At 36.7% G+C, this 23,664-nt stretch overlaps 1 protein-coding gene across 8 annotated transcripts in view; it reads right to left on the bottom strand.

Annotated features, from left to right (window-relative positions):
- LOC121030809 (ankyrin-2-like) overlaps positions 1-23,664 on the bottom strand; it is a 554,568-nt gene that overhangs the window by 104,829 nt on the left and 426,075 nt on the right. The window contains exon 1 of one of the 8 annotated variants that reach the window (XM_040475623.1): positions 11,838-12,223. The exons of 6 other annotated variants lie outside the window; for them this stretch is intronic. In XM_040475623.1, coding sequence (XP_040331557.1) covers positions 11,838-11,972 — 135 coding nt within the window. In that variant the 5' untranslated portion in view covers positions 11,973-12,223. Of the gene's footprint in view, positions 1-11,837; positions 12,224-23,664 lie in introns of those variants that run through there. One more of the 8 variants, XM_040475609.1, reaches the window with a different exon arrangement.

Consider the following 23,664-nt stretch of genomic DNA (forward strand, 5'->3'; position numbering starts at 1 on the left):
GTTATTTTCTTTCTAACATATATTTTGACCTCTAGAAGTTTTTAATTTTATAAATTAAAAAGTATAAAATATCTTACTTTTAGATTTTTTTTATTCCATTGCTTTTATGCTTTCCAACCCTGAAATCAATGAAATACTTCTCCTCATTTTCTTCTAGTTTTAAAAAGTTACATTTAACTATTTTTTTTAAAGATTTTTATTTCCTTTTTTAAGGGGGGGGGGGGTGCAGAGAGACAGGGAGAGAGAGAATCCGAAGGCTCTGCACTGTCAGAAAGCAAGAGTAGGACACTTAACTGTCTGAGCCACCCAGGTACCCCTCCATTTAACTTTTAATTCTCTGAAATTTATTTTGGTATTAAGCATAAGTTACAATGTTACTTGGCATTTTCCAAGGGGGCAATTTTTTCCAATTGTTGAAAATCTTTCAACCCACTTTTAAATTTCTCTAGTGTCTCCATTTTAACATTTTTCTTTCCTTAAAAAACCATAACATAGTCAGCGTAGACTTCCTTTTCAATCCTGGTTCCAAAACTTGACCATGAGATGTCTGATCTTGAGCAAATTACTGACCTCAAATTACTGGTCTATAAAACACATAGTGTTATGTGCATTAAAGAAGGTAATGTATATGAAATCCTTAAAAAGAATGTATTGAGGAAGCACACTCTCAGCAAAAGGAAATGTGAATACCTGACTCACAGAGCTATTGCCAGGAGTAAAGGGCATTTATGTTCTGTCAATGGTATGTAGAGCACCATGACAGAATCTGGTGAAAATAGGAGCTAAATGAATGGTAGCTATTATTAATAGTTAATATGGAATCCCTCCATACATGTCTACATTTCTTTTATTTATTTTCTTTCTTTTTAAAAATGCTACTATTATTTTCCACATCTCAGTCTACTTTTGATCCCAAGTAGAATAGGTCTAGTCCCAGTACCAGATGAAGAGGTTAGAGATGGGCCAGAAAGCAAACCAGTATCGATAACTTGGCTGACGATGTCCATGGATAGGCCATTTGACATGTAGCTATAACTGTATGACCCACGCAGTTTAAACAGGAATGGAAGTTAACATGTCCATCTGGATCACTGCTTAATTCTTCAAAAAATTATTTGGTGAGTATATGTAAATCAACACCAAAGAAAAGATTGATTTTCAATCTGTATTTATATATTATATAATAAAAGAGAGAGAGGGAAAGAGGAGCGAGCATATAGACAATGGAATTCATTATTTACTTTCTTGGAAGAGATTGATTTCATACTTAATTTCACAGCTCTTTTAGAAATGCATATATAGGGCACCTGGGTGGCTCAGTTGGTTAAGCATCCAACCTTGGCTTAGGTCATGATCTCACGGTTCATGGGTTCGAGCCCTACATCGGGATCAGTGCTTACAGCTCAGAGCTCGGAGCCTGCTTCAGATTCTGTGTCTCCTTCTCTCTCTGCCCCTCGCCTGCTCACACTCTTGTCTCTCTTGTTCAAAAATAAATATTTTAAAAATTTAAAACAAAATAGAAATACATAAATAATTTTAAAAGTTGAAAATATATGGAATGAATATTTGACGCTTCACATTAGTTGGTATACTAAGAAATTTTAACAAGACCAGAAGAATTTTGTTAATCATCTGTTATGTGCTACATAACTTTTTAGGCATAGTGTGGATTTCAACCAGGATATTGTACTAGACATCAGTTCTAAGGGAGAATCAGATCACTTGGAACAATCTGGCTGTTCATGCTGGCTGCTCAATAGTGGAATGAAATTCTGATTTTTTAAAAAATTTTGACACATTTGCACAACAATATCTTATAGAACCTCAGTGCCTAGATATCTGATGGGAGTTTACAATATTAAACAACGAATAAAAGGACGCTATACACACGTTCAGTAATTATTAGCTTTTGAAAGTGGAGCTGAAATGTACTCTAAGTGCTGAGGTTTAAAATTCCATTGAATGCAATGCAGGCACTTTCTTGCTTCTAAAGCTGTACATGAGAACTGCAGAAGTCCAAACAATATTATGTATTATAGATATACGAACAAGTTTGTGAAACGTTTGCTAGCAAAGCAGACTCCATTCCCATGTGTCCTGTGTGGTCCTGGCTTCTGCAATTGCCACCAAATTTGGCAATCAGTTGAATGAATCTGGATTAGAAGAATCTTAATCAAATGTGAAGGGTTTTTATACTCTTTTGTCCTTTTGCACTGATGGTACATATTCAGTCCTGTCTCTTCAATAAAATCAACCTCTTAGAACGGAAAGCAGTAGTTATCATATTTTAGTGCACTTAAGGGTTACTTAGAGATCATGCTTAATCTTATTAAATAGATATTCTTGGCTCCCATCTCAGAGATTCTAATTCTGGAGGTCGGAAGTTGGCCTCAGCAATCCACATCACTTTAAAACACCCCAGATGATTCTTCTGATGTGAGTGGTTCACAGAACACACTTTGGGAGGTGCTGACATAAAGGATTAACTAGGCCTTTCATTCTATGTATTTATTACACGACTCAAATACGCCTTATCCCTTATGTCATCATCCATCATTTACTTGGTCAAAATGTTTGATGTAAGAATGGATAATAGGCTGAATCTGAGAAGCCATTTTTTAAAAAAATAATAATTATGTATTATAGATATGTGGACAATTTTGTAAAACATACACCTTATTGGTAGAAATTTTTTGAATCCCTTTTACTTCTAAAAATTGCTTTTTTTCCTTTTGTAAATTCGGGGGAGAAAACTATTTGTGACAACCAGTGATTTCCAAAAAGTTAAGAGTCACAAATTTTCTTACATCCTTCTATTTCACTAGAGGTCTTAGTGGATGGTTTCCAATTTCCTTCAGCGTGTCAAAAACCTACAAGGATATGATAGTGAAGTGGCAACATCTAAATGGACTTCAGCTGTAGTTTTAACACAGTATTTCTGCCTGGACTGACCGATTTCTCATATTTAGCCTTGATAAAGTGACAGACAATTCTTTATTAGATAAATTATTGACCTTAGAAATTTAATGTTTAAGTACATGATATGTTTATTTAATAGAGCTGTCAACCAGAATATAGAAATTGTTACAGTATCAAGCATACTGTATAAGAATATACTTCAGGGGCACCTGGGTGACTCAGTTGGTTGAGCGTTAGACTTCGGCTCAGGTCACGATCCCACAGTTTGTGGGTTCGAGCCCCACATCAGGCTCTGTGCTGACAGCTCAGAGCCTGAAGCCTGCTTCAGATGCTGTGTCTCCCTCTCTCTGCCCTCTCCCGTTCACACTCTGTGTCTCTGTCTCTCAAAAATAAATAAACACTAAAAAAAATTTTTTTAAATATACTTCAATGCCCCCCTGTGTAAGTCATTAATAACTGTTGTAGATAAACTACCAAAAAATCTCAAAACTTAAAATAATATGGCAGCAATATTTATAACTAATCAAAAACATGGTTTCAATTCACAATCTCTACTGTTTAAATACCTGGCTTTTGCATAGCTTTCAGATACAATTTGTCAGCACAAAGATAACACTGAGATGATTATACTTTGGATGATCACTGTCGTATTTTTACGTCTTATAAGCAAATTTAAAGAAAGGCACAAGAATGTCTTACTAGAGTCACATAAGCCCACATAAATATGATGTGAATGTAAGCTTTGAAAAGTCAAACACTGAAAATTCTGACAGTCAAATATGATCTAGTATGCCCCAAATTTCTTAAGTTTCACTCACTAAAAGGGCATTAAATCTAAGACAACAAATGAAAGTGGATAAGAAGTATGACAGATGTCTGTGTGGGAAGGAAGCAAAATATGGTTGAAAAGAGCTCTTTCCACAGAGTATTCTCAGCTCCATCATACATGTGACCTTGAAAAAGCCACTATATACGCGGTGGAACTAATTTTATTAAATATAGCAGAAGAAGGACTATTAAAAACTATTACACAGTTCAATTAAAGAATTATGTTTGGTTTGGATGAACCTCAGTATATGAAAAATATGAGAAATATTATATTAATACTGTTTATAATGATTCCTCTTATCACAATGTTATCTTTCAATGAATTTCAAACTTGCATTTTATGTACAACTTGATCTAAAGAATGCCTAATAAGTCAAGAAAATATATTTTTTATATAGTAAATACGTTTCATACAATTACTATTTCACAGCACTAATTTAATGTTTTTAGAAATGTCTTTTGTGCCTCTATCACTTTTCCGTTTTCACAGCTTCTGTTTTCATCTGTTTTCAGCTGTCACCTGCAGCTGGAAAACACCCACAACTAGACTGGCTAACTTGGGTGATTTCCTAGTCATTATTCCTATTTTTCGCAAATACATAGCAATCACCAGGTAGGTGCCAGGTACTCTGTTAGGCCCTGCAAAGAGGACGGAGCTTCTGATATGCAAACCACGATCTAATCGATTCTTCTAAAACAGATTTCAGTGACCTTTCCCCAGAATAGAGTCCAAATTCTAAAGCGTGGCTTATGAAACTCTTGATAATTTGATTCCACGCTTACTATCCAAATTTCCTGAGTTCCACACATGTCCGATAGAAACTTGCTGTGTCCTAGCCATGGGGGTTTACCTACTGCTTCTCTATCATTCCAGTGTTACTACTGACTCCAACATTGGTTCTGTGATCTACCCATACTGCTTCAAGATTTGATTTTTCTGTAATCCTCTGATTGAGTTGTCATCCTTAGGTGTTCCACAACACCCTGTGCCTTCTCACGACACCGTAGCAACACTGGGACTCCTTCTTTGTCCATCTTAGATTACATTCTTTAAACCAAGGTTGCATGTCTTATTCATCTTGGTAGACCCAGTGGCCGGCACTTAGCAGTTGCTCAATAAATGCTTACTGCATATACTTTCTTCTCAGCAGGAACCAAGATTGCACTCTGCTTCCAAGGTTTACTACAGGCTCCAGCTTCTCCATTAGCAGAGGGAGAGCCAAAATATTTAACAACTGGTACAGCTTAGGCACCAACCAATCACAGTAGATGTCGGCAGTAGCACTAGAGGCAAATGGTCCTGGAGGCCCCTTGCTGGTCCAGGCACTATTCCTTTGTTTGCTTATTTAGGGGATGGAATGGACTAGGAAATCCTGGAAATCAGTTCCAGGCAGCCTCAGTAGAAGGTGCAGCTTGGTGGGCTCATGAAAGCAACTGTTTAATTAACATGTATGGAAGCATTTCAAAGTGTAAACAATTGGACAGTTGTTCTGCTCCATACTGGCTGGACATCAGCGCTGTCCATAAGGCATCCCCCAAACACAGCCTTGCACTGCTCTCCCCTTCTTCAGCATCCTATGGGGGCTCATTTTATCACTCGCATTGTCACTTTATTGCCTATTCCCTTATATGGTTAATTGATTGCGTGTGGATAAGTTCTAGTTCTCAAACTAGATTGAAAGCTCCTGGAGGAGCTTATCTTCTTTCAATATTTACCTTTAAATAAATCATCCAAAAGTTATATAACCATGCTCCGTATCATTTCGTATTATTTGAAGTGCCTTATCAGAATAGATTTCGTTATATCTTGGCTCATTTTAGAGTTAATATCAAAATTATAGGAAGTTTCCTTATAGCAGTTATAGACAGACCACTGGACATCATTTATGCTCACTATATCACTTAAAGTCTCTAATTTCTACGCACTTAGAACTCAAAACTGAAGAAAATTTTTAACTGTCTTGATGTCCAGACATGCTTGGTTGTTAGATAAAGAATCACCTCTCTCTCTCTTTCTTAAACACACACACACACCATTCCATCTTAATAAATAGAATTGTCTTGTACCTAGTTGTTTAAGCCAAAAGTCCCTTATTTCTTTTACAATGCCAAAACAATCCCTCAATAAAAACAAAAACACATCCATAATCTGATCACTTCTGGCCTCCCCTGCTAGCATCCTAAATCTGATCCTCCATCATCATTCACCTCAGGGGTCTCTGGGACTACCAAACTCAGCCTCTTTTTTTTTCACTCTTGCTGCACTCACCATCCCTCCTTCACCAAGGGAAGAGCAAGAGAGGGAGAGCTTTCAAAGCATAAATGAGGTCCTACTATTTCCCAGAGGATTCCCAGTGTATTTTGAATGAAATCCAAACTCTTTTACCAAGACCCATTGCATTTAGAAAGAAATCCAGGGACACTTGGGTGGCTCAGTCAGTTGAGCATCTATTGACTTCGGCTCAAGTCATGATCTCACTGATTCATGAGTTCAAGCCCCATGTAGGGCTCTGTGCTGACAGTGAGGAGCCTGCTTGGGATTCTCTCTCTCTCTTTGCCCCTCCCTGGCTTGCACACATGCACATTCTCTCTCTTTCTCCCCCTTTCTCTCAAAAATACATAAACTTTAAAAAAAAAAAAAAAGAAGGAAAGTAATCCAAACCTCTGCCATGGTAGGGCTATGCCTGCCTCTCAGACCCCATTGGCATCTACCCTCTTCCTTGATGACTATGCTTCTGCCATGCTGTCTTTCTGTCCCTTGAATACCCCCAGCATGTTCTTACTTCAGCTAGGCAGCACACTCCCCCTCCCCCAACATATGTTTAAAGTTTGTCTCCCCACCACAAACTGTTATCATCATTCTGTCGCCAACATTTAGAAGAAGGCCCAGCTCAATAAATACTGGCCGATGAACAAACCATCTTTTGATTCAGCATAGCAGAAAAAACTAAAATGTTTTCACAACATCAGAAATCACTGTTCATGGTCTAAAAAATCATAGGAAAACTTATAGAATAACAAAAGGTTGATATAAACAAGATAAAATTCTTCATGGAAATTGGAAAAATTGTTCAAATAAATGAAACAAGAAAATAAAAATCTCTGAGCATAACTGATAAAAAAGTGAAGAATGTAATAGCTCAAAAATCAGCTAGGACAGGTAACCAAAGTAATGTTTGTGATGATGCAACAAATTTGTGGTTTTGTTCTTGGGACAAAGCAAAGTAATGTGATACAGCAAAGAAACTACAATTAAAAATACATGATTTCAGTGCAAGAAAAATAGAGAGTACACTTAGAGCAACATACAAATCTATAAATGATGCCATAATAAAAATACAAGCCAAGAAGAACATGAAATGATTTTGTTCATGTTGTTCTAGATTGCATTTTACCAAAGCATGGTCAATAAGCCATCTCTGGAGCCTACTTGGATTCCTCATGTCTTTGCTGACTCATGTCCCAGATACAGCTATCCTGGAAACAAGGGCAAAGACTATAAAGCATCTCTAAGAGCTTCTTTTTTTGTAGGTGAACTTGGAATATGTATACCAGTTATCTGCATAAGTGAAAATGAAAAGGAATGTGAGAGATGATGCAGTTTTCCCTTCTGTGATCAACAGGAAAAACTAGAACCATTATGCGGATTTATTCTGAATAAGAATTTTAAAACAGCTGAACTTTGTTCTGGATTCCTATCTGCTCCACATGCTTCCTCTGTAAGGAAATGTCAAAGTGTTAACTGATAACCACTGTATATTTAACCAAAGAAAATGAAAACACTAATTCAAAAAGTTATAGGTACTCCTATGTTTATCACAGCATTATTTAAAATATCCAATATATGAAAGCAACACAAGCATCCATTGGGAGATGAATGGATAAAGAAGATGTGAGAAATATATATACATAATGGAATATTACACAGCCATAGAAAAGGATGAGGTCTTGCCATTTGTGACAACATGGTAAGTGAAGTTAGACTGAGAAAGACAAATACCATATGATTTCACTTACATGTAGAATCTAAAAAAAAAAAAAAAATTAAAAAAAAAACAGAACAAAAGACTAAACAAAAAAACAGAATCAGAACTATAAACACAGAGAACACACTGATGGTTGCCAGATGGGAAGGGGGTGGGGAGATGAGCAAAATGGGTAAAGGAGAGTAGAAGATACAGGCTTCAAGTTGTGAAATGAATAAGTAATGGGAACAAAAGGTATAGCACAGGAGATATAGTCAATGTATGGTGACAGTCGGTATACTTGTGGGGAGCACAGCATAACATAGAGTCGAATTGCTATGTTGTACACCTGAAACTAATATAACATTCAGTGTCAGTTACATTGAAATTCACAAAAATTGAAAAGCTGAAAAAAAAAACTAACTGTGATAATAATAGATCTTCAAGTCCTTTAAAGTCTAAAGTAAGAGGCAACCACATTTCAGAGGAAAACCCTAACATATGCTCAGGAGCTTTATATATTCACTGGGAAGGCAGTTACTTTCTCAGTGGATTTGGAATAAGGTCTCAAGGAGTATAATTCTCTCATGCCCCTAAAATTTGAGTGAAAGGAGGAATGTTTAAGAGTGTTGGGAATACTCACAACAAATGGACTGGAGTCCAGTCCAGCCCATTAGCTGCTGTTGGAGGTGGGAATCTGCCCAGAAGCTTTACCTACCTACTCTTTTGTCTCCCTGAAAATACCTGCCTGCTACTAGAGTCCTCACTGCACTAGAAAATTGAAAAGCAGAAATTGTAATTAGAGTCTGAAATGTATTTCCAAATTGCTTTTCAAATAATTAGAAAAACTTACAGCACACCCAGGAAAGTTCATCACTCTCAAGGCAATCTTCTAAGACTAAATATTATCATATTTTACATCTTTGTTAGTGGAATGGTAACTTATGAATATTTTAATTTATATCTTTACAAAATAGGAAAAGAGTAACTAAATTAATATTTAGTAATTGAAAAGTTAGCAATGGAATAATAAATAGAAAAATTTAGTAAAAGTTTGAATACAGCCAGACCCCGATTTGTTTACCTATTGTCCATGGCCACTTTTGTTCTACAATAGCGGAAAGAAGTAGCCGTGACAGAGACCAGGTGGCCAGCAACGCCTACAATGTTCACTCGCTAGTTCTTTACAAAGAGAAAAAAAAAAAATGCTTGCTAATTAATTCTGCTCTGGAATGTAAGCCTTAATTAGTATATGCGCTATGAAAATAACATATTATTTGTCCAGTTATAGAATTTAAAAAATTTTTGGCATAATAGCTGTTCATCTCTTTTACCATACCTTTAAAAAGTTGTTTTAAAACTCAAAAAATAGTCATAATGCCAAAATAATATTGAGTTTCATTTTCTTTCTTTTTTTTGGTATAATTTCTGTGTTTTGCTATGTAACACATCTGGAAATTATTCTGATCTGATTTCCTTTATCATTTTTATAAAAAACTTGCAAGCTTATACATAAGTGGAATTGCAAATATAGACATACAATAACATTGTTCAAGGAGAAATTATTTTTGGTTACTTACTTCCAACATAATTGCTGATATATTCCTCATTGTTATACTATCTATACAAATAAATGCCAGAATATTCAAAATTCTAAATAAAACTTACAGAAAAAATGAAGTATTAATTTACACAAAAAGCTGTTTTAGCATCTCAAATTTTACTTTTCCCCATAAGTTGATTTCTGATTATGAAAAAAAAAATTGGAAAATTTATTTATGTGAAATTTCTGGCCTAACAATACAATAAATTATATAAAACATTTCTAAGTTTATTTCCAAGAAAAAAGTGCCCAGTACCACTGTTTCTGTCTTGCTCCCCCCCCAAAAAAACAAAATAAAAATATAAGTCAATCAGTTCTAAAGTTCTTAACAACTGTTTATCATTAATTGTGACAAACATGAATGATGGAAAGTGACTAAGGAACACATTTATCTACACGATTCAGAGAGTGACATCAGTCTTGTAGTACCCACTTAACATGAAAGAAAAGATGACACAGTTCTTAAGTTCAGAAAACTTCAGCAAGATACAACCACATATTCAGTTTAAGTCACCCTTGGTATTAGAAATTAATTATTGTTTGGTTTTTGGTCCCACAGCCAAAGTGGAGAAATTCTGAGCAGAACATCACTTCCGAAGGTGGACAACAGGTGGATTTCAACCTCTACTATAACTTTCTAAGTCACAGCAATCATTATACGCTCCCATCTATAAAATCTCTGACAGAAGAGTTTATTCAATAATCAGCAGGTTATAAGAATGTTATTTAATTCAGAGAAGTCAGATTGTAATATATTTTTAAAGTCAACTCCCATTTTTCATAACCTATCTATATTAATAGGAATAGAAGGATTTCAACCAGGGGATGGTCTTTCTTGCTGGTGATTATGTCTTCCTCTTAAAACATTTTTCATTGTCTTCTGAACTCTGAAGTTTTGAGTGAATTTCTCATTCCAGCCCTTGGACCTCAAAACCATGTTGACACGTGCTCGTGTTTACCTATATTTAATTTTTAAAGCACCTTTAACTTATTTTAATGCATTACATTTTTCTTAATGATGTTTAAAAGGTGAAAAATGGAATACACTTAGGTAACAAAAATATTGAAGGAATTATTAACTAACATTTGTAAGAATGGTCTACATTCTAAGTTAATAAAAAATATTCATAGAAATTGCCTTTTAAACAAGACGGTTACTTCTCAGGGAATATATTTACATATTGCAACAAAGCAAGCATGCAGAGTTACTAAAAAGTTACCAAAAAAGTTTACCTTTTCTGACACCTCAGTTCAGAAATTGCACTAGAAGTGGTCGATCAGAAATCTGGAGTGACTCTCCTGGTGGATGGGGATAATTTAAGCCTTAACCCCAGAAGGCGAAACCTCAGCTGTGTGGTTGTTCAGGCAGGTGTTCTCCCCTCCCCCATGGGATTGCCAAGCTCCCCACCTTTCAAGTTAATTCTCTTGCCTGGTGACTTCCATCCCCATTCCAGAAGCACTGTCCTCTTTTTCACTACAGTGCTGACAGACTTTCTTTTCACTTCTGCTAATTGCACACACTGTCTCTGCAGGTTGTTTGTATTGGTAAGTTCTTAGTTTCTGTTTCAGTTTCACTGTGGTCTGACAGACTCAATGCTAGGAAATTATGAAATTCATCCAGATCAGAGAAAAGGCCAAAGAGCACCTCAGACCCTCACCTACTTGTTATTCTCACCCCTGGAAATACCAGGTACACAAACTAAATATGAGTCCAACCCCTCTGTTTCTTTTACTCAGAAATCCTACACATCTTAGTCCCATGGTTTCGCTCTGAAATAAATAACTTGCAATAAGGTCAAATTCCTGGGCCTGGCAGATCAAAGATCAACTTTATTCTCCAGCAAATTTGAAAATCAAAAGATTTCAAAAAGAGATTTTAGCGCCCCCCCCCAAATTCACAATAAACCTTTGTAACTATTTTAAGGAACATATCATGACAATGAATTACAAAAATCTGAAAGTCACTTAGATATTTGCTCAACTTTTAAGCCTCTGCACAAAATATTATTATCGTAATCAGGACAGTGTTTAAAGGCCTTTCCACGGAGGTTAGTCAAATATTGGAAGAAAAACACTTTTATAAGCTGCACCTGGGAGTTGATGTTAGCATATGCTTAAAAAATGCCCTGTGACCTAATGGAAAATGAACCATACATGAATATATAAACAAGCAAAAGAATTTGACACCCTGAATGTAAGTGTCATGAGGCTACAAGTCACTCTATAATGAAATACATGTTCAGCTTGGGACAGAGTTTCAAATTAAAAAGACAACATCGTTGCTTATTCCAAATATCAATTCACAGCTAAAGCCAACTCAGGAGGAACAGACATGTGACACTGCATGGCTCCAAGAGGAAACAACAGCGTGCCGCTGAACCCGAGGCAGTTGGGTAGTTTGGTCACATTGGGTTTATTCTGTCTACTTCCTTCTAGGAAGCTTAGAGGTTGACCAATGAGGTCCACTGTTGATTCTTATGGCACCACCCTCCCCTCCTTCTCGTTTGTGGCTTAGAACTTACCCACACCCCAAGTTCTTGGGTGTCCTCGCTGTTACAGCCATAGTAGTCTGGGGTTCTGTCCAACTCCTGCATGTGTCCGTGTACTCTTACGCTCTTATCCGCATGACAAGACGGGCAGAGAGCTGCATTACCCATCTCACTCCTACAGTTCCTGCCGTCCCTGGGCCCGTGCTTGCCCTCTGTGCTCTGTCCAGGGCTCCCTGGGGGACACTAATGCGGACAATTCATCCAGACGATCTTTGGCTCCTCCGCTCAAGTCCCCTAAACGCCCCTCACAAGTTCTCCCCATCTGCTGGCTGGCTTGCTGGTGTGAGAGAGAACTCAAAACCCCAGCAACTGCAGGCTGCATTCGGTGACCATTTCCAATTCAGGCTCTGCCAGTCTATTTTTACACCTACCAGGCCAGCTATGCATGTCAATGGAGTGAGGGGGGTGAGGCCAAGAGAGAGCAGGGGAGGGGGCGGTGTTGTTTTGTTTTTCACCATGTGAGCAGCCTGCTCTACACATGGACTTAAGTTCCTGCTGTGTAAAATGTCTCTACATATGAGAATTTTTGCATTACTCAGTGAATGCCTCTGAATCCTTTGATTTTCCCCCTCCATCTTTCTACTTAAACAGAACACCAAATCTGCTAATGAGTCCGCTTCACCCACATAATAGATAGAAATTATTTTTGTAATTGTTTAAACCAAGAGGCGAGCACTCAGCTAACATACATCGTCTTTCTCATGATCTTTTACAGAAAATAACTGGTTGTCCTTGCAGCATTTAAAATTCATCGGAAACACAGCAATCAAAATGAGTCATTTTACCTTGGTCTGGATGTTTTGAATTTTACAAAGTATCTACAGTTTTCCATTATTCATGATTGTGCTACGGTAGAGCAAACATTTTGCTTTACGTACAAGTTTAACTTTTAATATTCTGAAAATGTTTCCTCCAGCTTTATAAAAGAATAATTGAGAATGGCTTTTAAAAACATACATACTATCTTTGAAACCACATTACAGATCTTTGAAAGAAATTGTTTCCCACGGAGATGAGAGCACAGTAGATTTATGACGCCAATTGTGACATACATCAAGACTTTGTTATTGACTATTATTGATGAAACTTTATTCCTCCCCTTACCCCCCATTAGGGTTTTCTCTAAAACTTTATATATGTCATTGCTTTACTATTAGTCCTATCCTTGTTATTTGCTTTCTTTTCTCATATCTTCTAAACAGGTTTTAAACTACTCAATGGCAGGATAAAGATTTAGATGTTTGTTATCACCCATCCACATTATGTATTAAATAATGTTAAAGAAATCTACTGAACTGAAAGCAATCATTTGGGGAACACAGGATGTGGAAGATATTTAGACATCAACCACATTTCATTTGATAGGATAAAATTCACCTTTCTGATTTGCCATTTTCTAAAAACTAAAAATGCCCGTCACTATTACTATTTAGTTAAATTAAAAACAGCATTCCTCAAATAGTCTATCACTCTATATTGCTGTCCAAAGCCCTAACAAACTCAAATCCAAGAATGGTATTTTTGCATTGTTGATTCTTACAGCCCCATGCTGGTTTGTTTGTTTTACCAATCCTCTTTGAATAGCTCTTTATCCCAGAGCTTAAGAACCTAGTGTATACTATTTACTATAAGGATCCTACCCTTACATTCCAATTTCTGAGAGGCACTGACAGTATTCAGTGAAATTATTTTTATCTTTCAGCTACAGATGATAGCATATTTTAAAAGTTTTTAAAAAAAATATTGACTGAACCAATAATATTATGATACAAATGGAGGGGGCATATTTTCTCCATTCATGTTAAAGACAAGCATAACCCAAACATTTTAAATGATAAAGGTTTAATGGGGTTCAAGGAGTGCACTTGCTGTGATCAGCACCGAATGATGTATGGAAGTGTTGAATCAGTATATTGTACACCTGAAACTAACATTATGCTCTATGTTAACTAACTGGAATTTAGATAACAACTTAAGAAAAGGGGGGGGGGGGATGTGACAGGTGTAGGTGAAAGTATTCATAAAGATGAAGCTTCAGTATCAGTAACAAGATCAGACTGGTAGCTGAGATGTACCAGGCAAAACCTTTTGTGTTGCTCATGTTATTTTTACATAAACTAATGGTTTATCACAATACAGTAATTCCTCATTAAATGCCACACATGCTTGAACAGTGTACTGTAGAAATTAAATAAGAAATGATGTTTAATCATGTGTTTAGCAACTCTCCTAAAAGGATGGGTTTTAAAATTTCCTATCTTCTCTAAGGTGCTGAGAGCCTTACAGGGCCTTACAAAGTCTTAAAACAGGTGCTTCTTCTTGAATATACATGAACGATCTTATTCAGATTATGAACCAAGATTTCGCTAGCTGTTAAAAGAGGTACAGTTTTTTTTTCTCTCTTTCAGAATCAGTTAGTCGAGTGTTTTTAAAACCTAAAAATTTAATATTCAACAGTCTTTTAATAGAGATCATGCAACTTAAAACCTGGAGGCAAATCCTAAAAATTCTCTCTAGCCTCATTCCTTCATTCTAGAGCTTAGATCTGAATCCCTGTACTTACACATGTGAGAGGAATATTTAACCACTCCAGCTTAGGGAAATATGTCCCTAGGTGCTTGATAAATAATTTTGTAGTGCTTTAACAGCATGAACCATTTCCTGGAATCTTTCCGTCTTGTTAATACATTACCCATTCTACCACTATGCCCTCAAGTGGCTTCTGCCTCAGCCAAGCATACATCCCCCTTTCTCCACCAGTCCCTGTTCATCGTCTCTTTCAAAGCACATCTTAAAATCACTTTTTCCTACAAGTCTTAATTACACTTATATTAGTCCCTTAATTTGTTCTATCTTTTTTAATGAAGGTGGGACTACTCTCAGCTATTTGCTTTTTTTACAGAATATGCCTTGTCTCTCTCCTTGACCTCACAGATGTAAAATGCACACGGCAGTATTAAATGCTTGTTAAGTAAATGAATAAAAGGCAGCCACCGATAGGAGGGCAATTGATTTTTTCAATATTTAACTGCACTGTGCTAACCTTTTTACACTTCAATGGTAACAGATTTAATAATTTTAAACATTTTTAAGTGTGACAAATCTTTGATTTCATTTCCACACTTACAATAAACACTCTGATTAGCCTTTAAAAAATATTAACATTGTTTAGGGTAAATTTTCCTAGAAAATAATTTGTAGTGTCTTGTTTCAAAAGAAAAAAAAATGTTGTAAAGTATACTAAGAACATAAACCAGAAAAGAAACATGTTAACAACTCTTACAAAATAATTTTTCTAAACATCTACCAATTAGTTTTCTACCCTTCTCTCTTTCCTTCATCCCAGGGAAATCTTCCCATCCTTTCCCCAATAGAAAAATGTTCTGCTTGCTGAATAGAATAACACCTACCCTCCTTATCATTAGGGATCCAAGGTGGCAACAAAGTCCCACTACTAAAGTTTAGTGCCTAAACGAGTATGGGAAAAGGAAAGGCAAATATAAACTGTTGGTGCCCCTGTGATTGCTAAAATTTTCCATTTTCTGACCAAACAGACTTCATTATTTTTTTTAAAAAATTACTTAATGTTTTTGTGGGGGGGGGGGGGCGGAACAGAGCACAAGCGGGGGATGGGCACAGGGAGAGGGAGACACAGAATGCAAAGCAGGCTCCAGGGTCTGAGCTACCAGCACAGAGCCCGACCCTGGGCCCGAACCCATGAGCTGCGAGATCATGACCTGAGCCGAAGTCGGTGCTTAACTGACGCCCACCCAGACGCCCCTGGCCAAACAGATTTAAATTATCAATCTGGAAGCTATCGAAGTGTGAAAAATAGAACTTTCAAATGAACAACTTCATACTACTCGTGATTACCCCAGACTTTGCCCATGGTGGTTTCTACGTAATCAAAAACAAGGGTGAGAGGAGTTTGCAGAAGAGAGCATTATTTTAGAAGTTAAAACACTGCTAGTTCCATTTCCTAGTGGCAAACTAAGATTGGCTGCTGGGCAGACTTGTAACAAAACCTTGATGAGGTGACAACCCATATACCTAACATTTTGCCAATCAGAAGGCAAAGTTAGCAAATACTGTGTACTACCCATGCCTTACTAATGTACCCGTAGACTGTTGGGATCTCTGTGGACATCTGACAAGGGATATGCTTTCTGCCAGGGCAGAACAATGTCACCACTGTTTCTCAAAAATGCTTCAAAGTCATTAGGGCAAATTACTCAGAAAGCAAATATTTGCATGTTTGGCCACACTTAGAGCAGGATACTTGCATTTGGTACATGATTTAGAAAGTGAAATTCAAAGCCCCCATGACGTGACATAGTTTCAATATCCTTCTTAAATTTCCAGGGACTTTTACTGTTATTATTTCATCTGTATTGCTGTTTCAAATCCATCAGGAGAAAAGCGATTAAGGACGGAGAACAAAAGCCAGCTTCTCAACTGCAATCTTCTGAAAGTAGCTGTTAAAGTCCCTATGACAGCAAAGCAGTTTTGACCACTGCAGTTTTATAAAGTTCACCTTTTAAATATGAAGCAGCGATTATAGAATCATCAGAAAACTAACCCCTTGGAGAAGAAATAACTTTATCAGTTCTCGAATTTAACCTAAAGAGTTTGATCACAGCTCCTGCAGAGGAATGAAAAGACCTCTTAGCTAGGAAAAACTAATCCCAGATTTTGGTTCGATCACTAATTTCCCTGCATGGATTTGTGTAACCTTTATTAAATCTGAGCTTTAGTTTTCTTTTTTAAAATGAGGAGGTCAGACTCCATCCCTTCCAGCTCTGGAGTTCTTCAGTTCCATGCAACCTTACTTGTTTACATTTGAAAATACATCTAACAAGAGGGGAGTTGACGCTGCCCATCTCTTTAGTTAGCTGGCATGAGAGAGAAAGATAAGAACAACTCAATATCTTGCATCACAGGTCCCTGGTTCTACGAGCTATCTGCATTCAGTGGCATTTCTGTGGGACACTCACAAGGGAAGCTGAAAGGACCATTGTGTGAAACACGACAAACTGTTGGTATCTAGGAGCTCTTTTGCAAGGTGAAGACCCTTTTGCTCTTGCTCCACCTTCCCTGAAAATTAGCTCCAATGAAAAACGGGAAACATTTTGGACACCTCGCCCTGCCGGTTTTCTACATCTCACAAGAGTAAAGCAGCTTTCACCTGGAAATGGTCTGGGTCTGGAAAACTGATGTTGTAGGACAGCTTTATAGGATTTTGTAGCACAATGTTTTTGCAAATCAGCTGCATAAAATAGAAAGGATTTTATTCTCCCTCATATATGTCAATTGATTTGTTCTTAAAGGGCAAGTGCTATCAATATTAAAAATACTGAAAAACGTATCTTGCCAGGAGTCTTGAAAGTAGCAAATCTGAAAGAATGTTTCACTCAGAATTATGGAATTTAATTTTTTTCTCTCTTCCAAGTGGTAAGGGTTATGCAAGGATATGTATCACAGAAATGAAAAAAGCAAAGTGCAGTCTCTTAATCTAAACTATCATTGCAGCATAAAAGTCCTAACATGATAGTTACCACTTTGATTGCATTTTGCAGATCATTAGTATGTAAGAGTTATCCTGAATTTAGAAAACTGTTCAGATTACAATCCACCTCCCCCGGTTCTCCCCACCAACAGCTTTTTCCTTTTTTAAACCATGCTAGCTGTAATTCAAAACTGATTGTTTTGGTCAAATGTATTTATCTGATTAAACCAATATTTCATTACTCCTATTGTGTGCAGAATTCTCCATGTCCAATCACGTGAAACCAGGGACAAATTCCCCTAACTTTGGGAATCACTGACCTGTAGAAATAAAACTAGAACATTCCGTGCAACACAGGAGACAGCACGTTATCTTCTCCTCTGTTTGGGTGCATTCAATATAATTTCTTTAGCTAAAAGTTAAACATGTAACTATTTTTACCAGTTGGATCCGTTATATAATTGATCAATCAGGAAAACTATTGCATAATTTATAGATCTACACAGATTCTCCATATTAACATGTGGCATAACTTTTCTAATTGAGGTCAGGATAAATGAGTTTTACTGTTTATGCTGTCCACAAATTAATCAAAATGAATATTGCCAAGCTATTTATGTGCCCACAAACATCAATTAACCGATTTAATTTTACATTCCTCCCAGCTATTATTTTCATTCCAGACTGCTGCCTCTTGACTCCTAGTACATAAAGGAGGACATTCTCTAGTAAACAGTGCTAACAACTTGAGAAGTTTTCTAAAGGCTACTCCACACAATGCCCGGCACAAAGTGGGCACTCAATAAGTGTCGGTAACTGACATTAAAGACACTATGAGCCAAGAAGTGTAGGGTGTCCAAAGCAAGCCTAAAGGGCCACGTGACTAGTTCGTGATGTGCTGTCATATTGGACAGCATTTTGAAACACAACATAAAACAATTTAGCCATTGTGCACTCCTACTTTTTCGAAGAAAAATACATATTCACATAATACTCAGAAAATGGATAACTACTAACGCAAGGCTTTATTTGTAGAAAGAGTCAAGGATGAAAATAAAAAAGCAGGAAGGGGGCTCCATTGCAATCAGGCTTTAATAGTTACTTTCTGAAACCTAAGTCAGTATTTTAGTTTATTAACATTTCTTGTAAGTTTCCATCTGTAAACTAGGGAGACAGTGGATAGAGGTAATCTGAAAAGGACACTGTTAAGGGGATTTTAAGATGAATGAATGGTGCACAGCACAAGTGTTGATCACTGAATGGGGTAAAGTCTAGTGCCTAGAGGAACAATGTTCTTAGAGGATGTAACTCTTCACAAGCTGACCGGTTATACTCTATATGATGCATGCCACAGTTGTCTAGACCTATCTATGAAAATGGTCTCTCACATGCCATGGTAGTTAGACACCATGCTTGATCATTAATTAGAACAAGATAAACGGGAGTGCTATCCTAACGAGAATTTATAATCAACCTCTCCAAATAATGTCTTACTATTGTTAAGTGTATAAGAAACCCCACCACTAAGCTCAAATAAATTTTCCATGGCTGAGATTAGCAAATAAAAGTTCATTTATCCTTTCCATATCTCTCAAGTCTCATTTCACTTATTATATGGACAGTTTTCCTTTGATGGTTCACAGGCATTATTTTACATACACATATTCTCAGTTAGAGAACCCTAGAGGTTCTAGAGAAATAGCAACTTTTCATAAATTTTTTGGGTTATGACATGCAATATGAAGGCTTAAATGTTTTGATACATTTGCCATTACTGAAAAAGTCTCTTCAATTTAAAGCAGAGCCCAGTTCAATGTAATCATACACTCAAATGTTTTAATCCATTTCTCTCAAAGTATTTTAAAATAGTAATTTCCCAACAAAATAAATGCACATGCACACGCAAACACACACACACACACACACACACACACACACACACGCACATACACTCTTTGAAATTAGACAGGAGACATAGACATTTAAAATACACTGCCAGGCTATAGCCAGGAACTGATCAATTAAGAACAAACTCAAGTTCAAACTAAATTTTTAATATTAGTTCAAACTGGAGCAGATTTAAGTATTTATCAAAATTACCAATTAAACCTGACTTGTTATGAGGATGGTAACTGATTTCCTTATACTATACATTAAAATACTAAGTCAAGAAGTTTCAGTGATTATAAAATACATTATTATTAATTTTTTTAATTACATGTTGAGTATGCATTTAATCAAGAATTAAATTAACAATTACAGAATGATTGACTAAATTCAATTTATTTCAAAGGCTGAGAAAACTTAGAGCACCAAAAAGAATCTGAATTTCATTGTCCAACTGATATTTAATTTGGGTTCTATTTCAAGATCTCTCTTGAGCAAACTTATTCCATGTACCTTAAAGTATAAATAATGGTTTATAATCCTTTACCTACTATTCATACTAGAATAAATATCTTGATTATATATCATTTGTTCCCCTGGATAATGGGAAATTTTGGGGTAAAGTTTTTAATTATATCCTACTTTTTTTTTTGGAAGAGAGAATAATTTTATAGGCAATCAAAACCCTGGGAAAACTAAAACTAAAAATATTATAAAATCAATATCATTAATTCAATTCTCCTAAAACTGTGCCATTATGGTCTTATGTCCTCTGAGCTACAATGTTGTTGGCCATATGTCATTAAGGAACAAACACTGGGCAGAGCACTGCCAGTCACCAATATGAACTTTAGTATTCCAATCTGTGTAATAATGAGCTACAGCAAATAGACTCTTCCGCTAATATTTGTATGTGTTAAATCTTTAGAGTCATACGTTTATAAATCATCCTATGAGGTCAGCATATAATTTACCTACTCTTCAGGACAATAAGAAAGAAATAAAAGAGGGAAGAAGGGAGGGAGGGAAGGAAGGAAGGAAGGAAAGATTGTAAATATAAGAAAATGCAGATCTGTCTCTCAAACCTAAGAAGAGTTTTTGCTTTAAGAGCACTTATTAAAAATATTTCTAATAAAAATGTTTTTCCTTTCTATTAGCTCTTTAGAGCTAGTATTTAAATATTCTCAGGGCTTTCCTAGGTCAATAAAGAATCTCTCCCCTAAGTATGTGTTTTCCTCAAACCTGTTCCTGGCCCTGCCTCCTCTGGCTCAACTGACCAGCACCCTATACTCTCTGCTGCTCGAAATGTTGATGTTTTTGACATTCCTTTTCCCATACATTTAGGTCTAAAGAGTCTGCATTTTTCCATCTCTTAGTCACTACTTTAGGTCAGGAATTCATCATTTCCTGACTGAATTACTAGAACTCTCCCCTGAATATTTTCCTGCTTCTGGCCTTGCTCTATTCCAAATCCATTTCCCACACAATAGCTGGAGTGAGCTTTCTGAAGCTCACAGCTGTTCAGGGCACTTCCTATAATTTCCACGATAAAAGACAAAACCTTGAAGGTGCTCTACAGAGTCCTGAATGATGTGGCCCCGCTCCCCTATCTTATCTTTGCCTTTTCTCTTGTAATTTCTTTTGGACTTTTATAAACAAGGAATCCTCCACGCGTATTACCTCCTCCCTCCCTCCCACTGTATTTACAAGACTTCTCTTGGAACCCTCCCTGCCTGGCCAACAGAAGACTGAGGGCCTGTTGTGAACACAGAGTCATCACAGCGATAGCTACCCTGCACTGTAATCATCTTTTTACATGCTTGTCTTCCTCACTAGACTATGAGCTCATGGTGGACAGACACTATATTTTATTTGTCTGTTTGTTCCTAGGACTTCTGACAATGTCTCTAATAGAGCAGACACTCATAATTGATTACTGAATACATAAACAATAAAAAAAATCTTTCTTGACACATTTAAAATGCAATTGGTTTTCACAAACATTCATTTCATTTATCCCATAAATATTTATTTGGCACTCTATGCCAGGCTGGAACATGTCATTTAAATAAAAAGAGGCAAATGGGCAGTATTTCTGATGTACACATACATTCTTCAGTAAATCTCCGGGAATGGCAATCTGTAGCAATCTATTCAATTGCCAGTAAATGCTCCTTTGTTTGTTCGCATTACCATTCTGTCAGCTCGTATTAGATTATTTTTTCAGATGTTTGATTTTGTCATGAAGTGGTCGAGGCACTGAACCTACTGGTAATCATTTGAATATAAACAGGAATGAAAAGAGGAACAATTATGCAAATGGCTATAAGAGCAATAGTGGCCACAAACCAGAAGATGGTTTATTAAGTAAGGATAAGACTATTAATCACACTGGATATTCCAGCCATGCCTAAAGCCTATGCAGAGTAATCACTGTTGATGCCAGAGAAACACTCCAGGTGTTCTCTAGAGGGACAAATAGATTACTCTTACAATGAATGTCTATCACACACACATACACACCGCCCCCCCGCCCCCCGATTACTCCATGGCTTGGCCATCGTGGGCCTCTAAGGTATTATATGCCCTGGAAACCCCTATTCATTCCATTCTTTCCACCCATAGAGTTGCTCTGTGTTACCTCATTCTTTTTTATTGAGGATGATGGGTTATCCATAGATCCCTGCCCTTACAGTCACAACTAATCCTCTGCACAGACCTCACTTCTTTTTGGCCATGACCTTCTCTGACATTGCTTCTTACCTATGACACTCAATTCTTTCTCCTTCTCTCCACTGTTTCTCTTTATTTATTCATATATACCTTTCCTTCTAACATGTTTTGCTATCAACACAAACACTAACCTCTGTAGACAACAACCAATAATATAACAAATTCATAGGAAAATACCTTACAGTTATCAGCCTATAGCAAGTAGTCATAGAAAAGACATGCGTTTCCTACTTTTGTTCATGATAAACAACCAATTCAAGGGGGCAGGTGGAACTCCCCAATTTTTCCACTGTTAGATATCAGTAATTTAGATGTATGTTAACTGCAATAAAGGCGCATCTTGAAGAAAGGAGCACCATAAAAATTTAAAATCTTGCCTTCTTGGGGCACCTGGGTGGCGCAGTCGGTTAAGCGTCCGACTTCAGCCAGGTCACGATCTCTTGGTCCGTGAGTTCGAGCCCCACGTCAGGCTCTGGGCTGATGGCTCAGAGCCTGGAGCCTGTTTCCGATTCTGTGTCTCCCTCTCTCTCTGCCCCTCCCCCGTTCATGCTCTGTCTCTCTCTGTCCCAAAAATAAATAAACGTTGAAAAAAAATGTAAAATCTTGCCTTCTTTTTTATGACATCCTAATGTTTACAATTAGAATTTCCAGGGGCACCTGGGTATCTCAGTCAGTTAAGCATCTAACTCTTATTTTTGGCTCAGGTCATGATCTCACAGTTCATGAAAATCAATTTAAGCCCCTCCCCACGTCAGGCTCTGCACTGACCGTGTGGAGCCTGCTTGGGATTTTCTCTCTCTCCTTCTCTGTCTGCCCATCTCCTACTCTCCCTCTCTAAAAATAAATGTACAAACATTAAAAAAATAAAAATAAACAAAGTAAGGATCCCCAGCTTCTAAATCCCTAAGGCAATAACATTTATTTCTGACTTCATATTTTGATAATTCATTATTTATGGCAAGACTCTACCCAAATTTTGTCAAATTTTACTAAACACATAGGTCATGTTATATTTGGTTGATCAAGAAGTATGTCACGACAACTTAATTTTATACTAAATTCTTCCAAAAAAAGAATCATCAGTAAGAGTGAAAGTAGCTTCCATTAACCACTGACATTTTAAAATGTCAATTTTACTGAAATATGTTGTTTCTATTTTGGTAACATTCAATTTTAGCTGCTTTGGGGAACAAACGTTAAAAATGATCTCTGATAAGGTATTACTTTCTCTTTGTTTTATAATCTGATACGGTTCAGTTTGTTAATATCCCACACTAACATAATGGAAGATGGCTCTTTCTATGTTATAAAGGTATGAAACAGACCCCTGATCTCATTGTTCAGCAGAGCAGAAATGGCATTTAAAGCTCTTTATGTGCTATGTTTTGTCTCTGTAGCCAATAGTACCTCAGTAGTCTTCCTTGTCCAGTTTGCTATATATTTGTGTCCTTGGGTTTTTTCCGTAGTCCAGTGAAAAAAACTAACTTCCAGGAAATTTTAGACCTTCCTCTGCAGTTTGATAAACAGACTTCATATTAACCATTTGAATTTTGGATCTGTGAAACTGACTTCATCTGTCCCCCACTCTTCTAAGAGATTCCTGTTGAAAACATCTAGGACTTAGACATCTTCGTTGATACTATTTTTTTTTTATTTTTTTTCCAATGTTTATTT

Source organism: Herpailurus yagouaroundi, unplaced genomic scaffold (genome assembly GCF_014898765.1).
Source record: "Herpailurus yagouaroundi ecotype Mexico unplaced genomic scaffold, PumYag 28, whole genome shotgun sequence".
NCBI lineage: Eukaryota > Metazoa > Chordata > Mammalia > Carnivora > Felidae > Herpailurus > Herpailurus yagouaroundi.